The 4,269-nt window shown below is 45.0% G+C and overlaps 1 protein-coding gene across 1 annotated transcript; it reads left to right on the top strand.

The window, feature by feature from the left end:
• Window positions 1–280: 280 nt before the first annotated feature.
• SARC_12451 (hypothetical protein) lies at window positions 281–3,954 on the top strand (the record flags this gene model as incomplete). The annotated part of the gene is made up of 4 exons (XM_014293443.1): window positions 281–694; window positions 1,995–2,169; window positions 2,867–3,003; window positions 3,701–3,954. Coding segments are annotated over 4 exons (980 nt in total), but the record flags the coding sequence as incomplete, so codon positions are not given.
• Between the last annotated feature and the right edge of the window lie 315 nt (window positions 3,955–4,269).

Raw genomic sequence — 4,269 nt, forward strand, 5'->3', positions numbered from 1 at the left:
GAGGGATTGCTTTTGTCCAGCAAACACAAGAGGCTATCAAATTCTCATGTTTCACACCTCCAGCATAGAGCGGATGTATCACTATAGTAAGTGCAGTCTAGAAGCGTCTAAGACACACGACATGCCTTCATAGTCACGGGAAAGAGTGCTATAGTTCACCGACAATGCACCACTCATCAGCCATGTGTCTGCATCTACAGAGCCTTCGCACATAAACCACCTTACTCACGCCCGCATGGAAGTAAGATAAAAAAGCCTCTCTCTCACTTGACATCTACTCATGTCCACAGGAAAGAACGAAGTGATACTGCGGCAACAAGCCATCGTAGACCGCGATGCACGCAGCCTGACCACTTACGCATGGACACAGAGCAGCGCCGAAGGTATCGAAGTGCGCGAAACCTGTCTGTACCGGGCCATACGCCCCGAGGCTGCTGCGGATATATCGCTGCACCGTTCTAATAGCAGTGCAACCAAACAGTTGGGAGGCTCGGCTACGGAAACCGGGACCCCGTATCACTCACACACATCTACACAGGGCGATGTGCCTGAGAAAACGCTCGTCACACGCTCGCTGGATGTGCTGGTGACTATGCTACCGGGTATTGATGCGGTCGTGGAGTGGCATGTGGTGAAGATGCACCGCACCTTTGTGGAGGGTAGTTTGTACTGGCTCAAAATGCACATGGACGAGGTACGCGCCTGTGTGTGTATGTGTGTGTGAGTGTGGGTGTATGTGAGTGTGAGTGTGAGTGTATGTGTGTGTGAGTGCGAGTGTATGTGTGTGCGAGTGTGTGTGGATATGTTTGTGTGTGTGTGTGTGCGTATGTGTGCGAGAGAGTGGGAGTGAGCGTGAGTGAGTGAGTGTGTATGTGTGAGTGAGTGTGTATGTATGTGTGTGTGAGTGTGAGTGGGTGTGCATGTGTGGATGCATGAGTGTTGGTCGAGTTGAGTGTACTTGTGTACATGTATGTGGCATATGCGCATATGGGTGAGTGAGTGACCCCACTCTTGTATGACACTGTACATGTGTGAGTAAGGGAGTCTCGTTTGTTTGTAATACACTCCCCATGATGTTGTTTGATGGAGGACGAGGTTGCTACAGTTCAGATTAAGAGCGTATACAGTCCCTTTAAGGTTTTAGAGTTTTACTGTTTCGAGTATAGAATCCTTCTTACTTCTGTTGTCTATTGATTGATTTTGCAGAGCATGCCTGGGAATTGTATGGATGTATAGATTAAAAAAGTAGAAACGATGGTTATTCTTTATTATATGCACATATTTGTTTATATACAATCTGAGGTTTTGGACGGATGTATGTGTATAGAGTCGTCTATGCTGTACGCCGTTGCTGGAACAGCTGCGGTTTTCGTATACACACACACACACATATATATATATATATATCAGTGCATAAACGCCACGTGACGGGCTCACAGTAGCGTTGTACCTATACATATCATAGCAATACGTACATATATACATAGTTATATGTACACATATTTATATATAACATGTACAGTAGTTCATCAAGCATCGTTGAATCACGACTATCATACCATGGAACAGTCCACGCACACCATCACCGTCACATACTGAATGGGCTTGTACTTATTACTAATATAAAATTCGAGTACTCGCTAAGTTTAAGCTGGTGCGTCCTCTGACGTTGCATTGAAACAGCTGTGCTAAAAATAGAATCTGAAAGGTAGGTGCTAAATATGGCAGGCTGCGCTAAAAATAGGGCTTCACATTTCAACGTGACCCACTCGAATACATGAATGCTACAGAGAGGCGATGGATTCAATCTATGTGTATGCATATAGTTACGATATATGTGTTCAAATGTTTTCAAAATGCTTCGATGTATTTAGGGTAAACATATTCAAAATGCACAATATACATCTAATGAATTCCCATTGAAGTGTATATATACATTCTAGATAGCACATATGCACATGTATCCTCATTTCCACCGTACTGCTGACTTCCAGTTGAGGGAAGCTAATGAATTCGAGAGTTGGTCACCCGGAAGCCCGCACTGTCTGGGTGATGGACAGGACACCGTGAACCCTCTGCGGAAGCTGGGTACATGGCCGGAGTGTGATGATACACTCTCTGATACGACACGTCTCAGTACTAAGATTATAACCAGCCTCACACACGCAGGTATGTATGTAGCCTGAGCGGCTGTGCTTATGTGACGTGATCTGTGCTTAGTTATGATACCCTACTGCGCTCATAGTGTTTGTCTTGTCGATCTATGCAGGCATGTCAGCTTCATGCTAAGGCCAAAAGTTCAATCGCGAGTCTCATTACCAGGTAAAACACATACGTACCACATGTGCAGAAGACAGTGAAACCTTCTATCGCGGCTTATACAATCAATACCAATCAGCCCACCGCGAGTATCTTAATTAGATAAAACATCATTACACCCTATGTATGAGCAAGAAACCCTTCTTCTATCACAGCTCACCCACCCACCACCAATAAGCCAATCACAAGTCACTGAAACCTTCTGCCACAGCTCACCCACCCACCACCAATAGGCCAATCACAAGTCACTGAAACCTCCTACCACAGCCCACCCACCCACCACCAATAGGCAAATCACAAGTCACTGAAACCTCCTATCACAGCTCACCCACCCGCCACCAATCAGCCAATCACAAGTCACGGAAACCTCCTGCCACAGCTCACTTACCCACCACCAATAGGCCAATCACAAGTCACTGAAACCTTCAATCACAGCTCACCCACCCATCACCAATAGGCCAATCACAAGTCACTGAAACCTTCTACCACCACTCACCCACCCACCACCAATCAGCCAATCACAAGTCACTGAAACCTTCTATCACAGCTCACCCACCCACCACCAACAAGCCAATCACAAGTCTCTGCGGTGCATTGGAGATACCTCCGCCACTCAATCTGCGACACCTCACCCCAAAGTCGTCCAGCAGCGGAGCAGATGCACTCGTCAGCAGTGACGATCAAGTATGCATGTTTCGTTATGAGTTCTTTCTATACATGTGCGCGTATGTGTTGATATGTTGTGTGTGTGTGTACGGGGTTAATACACATATTTTTTGTGAGGTGTTTTGTCCACTGTGTTATGCGTGGTTCTTCAATGTATCTGTACCTATTGTCGCGTCACTGTGTTATGCGGTGTTCTTCAATGAATCTGTATCTATGTGTGTAAGTTTGCAAGGCGCGTGTTTGTTCATTGAACTATATGTCATTCGCCCACATCCCCACACACCTGCACACACTCACGCCGCGCTCAAATGCTTAGACATCGTAGTTGTGGGTTGCTGCTGCAGTGCAAGACAAGGTTCTGTTGATGTTTTAGAGTCGTCATTAAAGTATTATAGATAGATGTACTTTTTTGCAAGACGAACATAAAAAGGTACAGGTCAGTGGGTACCGTTTCCGCTATCGAGACATCAAAAAACTGAATTATAGCAGTTCATATATCTCCTCCCGAGACACAAGCAAGGTTAATCGCTCATAAGCGCCGCTCTGTTGAAGTATACCAACTTCTAGTGGTGGATGGCAATATGGTAGTGCGTGCTATCACACAAACATGTGTGTACATCAACATTTCGGGTTCTCCTACTGATTATTGGGCACATTTATATACTAGCATCCCGAACTCATGTACTAACCAGCAAACACACGTATATACCATCAGCTCGAATTCTCGCCCTGGGACACAAGCCGGGGCAAGGCGCTCAAAAGCGGTACTTTATTGAAGTACACCAACTTCTTCAGTGGGTGGCAGAAGCGGTGGTTCTGTTTAGAGCGGGACAGGTCTGGGGTAGCCGGTGGCGGCAGTGGGAGTTTGGTTATGCACTTGCTTTACTACGAATCTGAGACAGACCAGGCACAGCCCCGGGGGAAGATGGCTGTAAATGGCATGGAGATCGACGTCGTTAAAGGTATGGTTAGTAGTATGTGTTGGTATCAATATCTGACTGGAAATGTATGTGTTGAATATAAGTGGGACAGGCCGGGTGTGGCCGGTAGCTTCAGTGGGAGGTTGGTCATGAACTTGTTCTACTACGAATTTGAGACATACAAGGTACAGCCCCTAGAAAGAATGTCAGTGGCATGGGGGTCGACTTGGTTAAGGGTATGGTTATATATATATATTATGCGTATATATATGTATATACATATACATATATATATACTATATATATTATTATATATATCGTTATATATATTATTATATATTATTATATATTATTATATATTATT

This window comes from Sphaeroforma arctica (genome assembly GCF_001186125.1).
Source record: "Sphaeroforma arctica JP610 unplaced genomic scaffold supercont1.2312, whole genome shotgun sequence".
Classification (NCBI taxonomy): domain Eukaryota; class Ichthyosporea; order Ichthyophonida; genus Sphaeroforma; species Sphaeroforma arctica.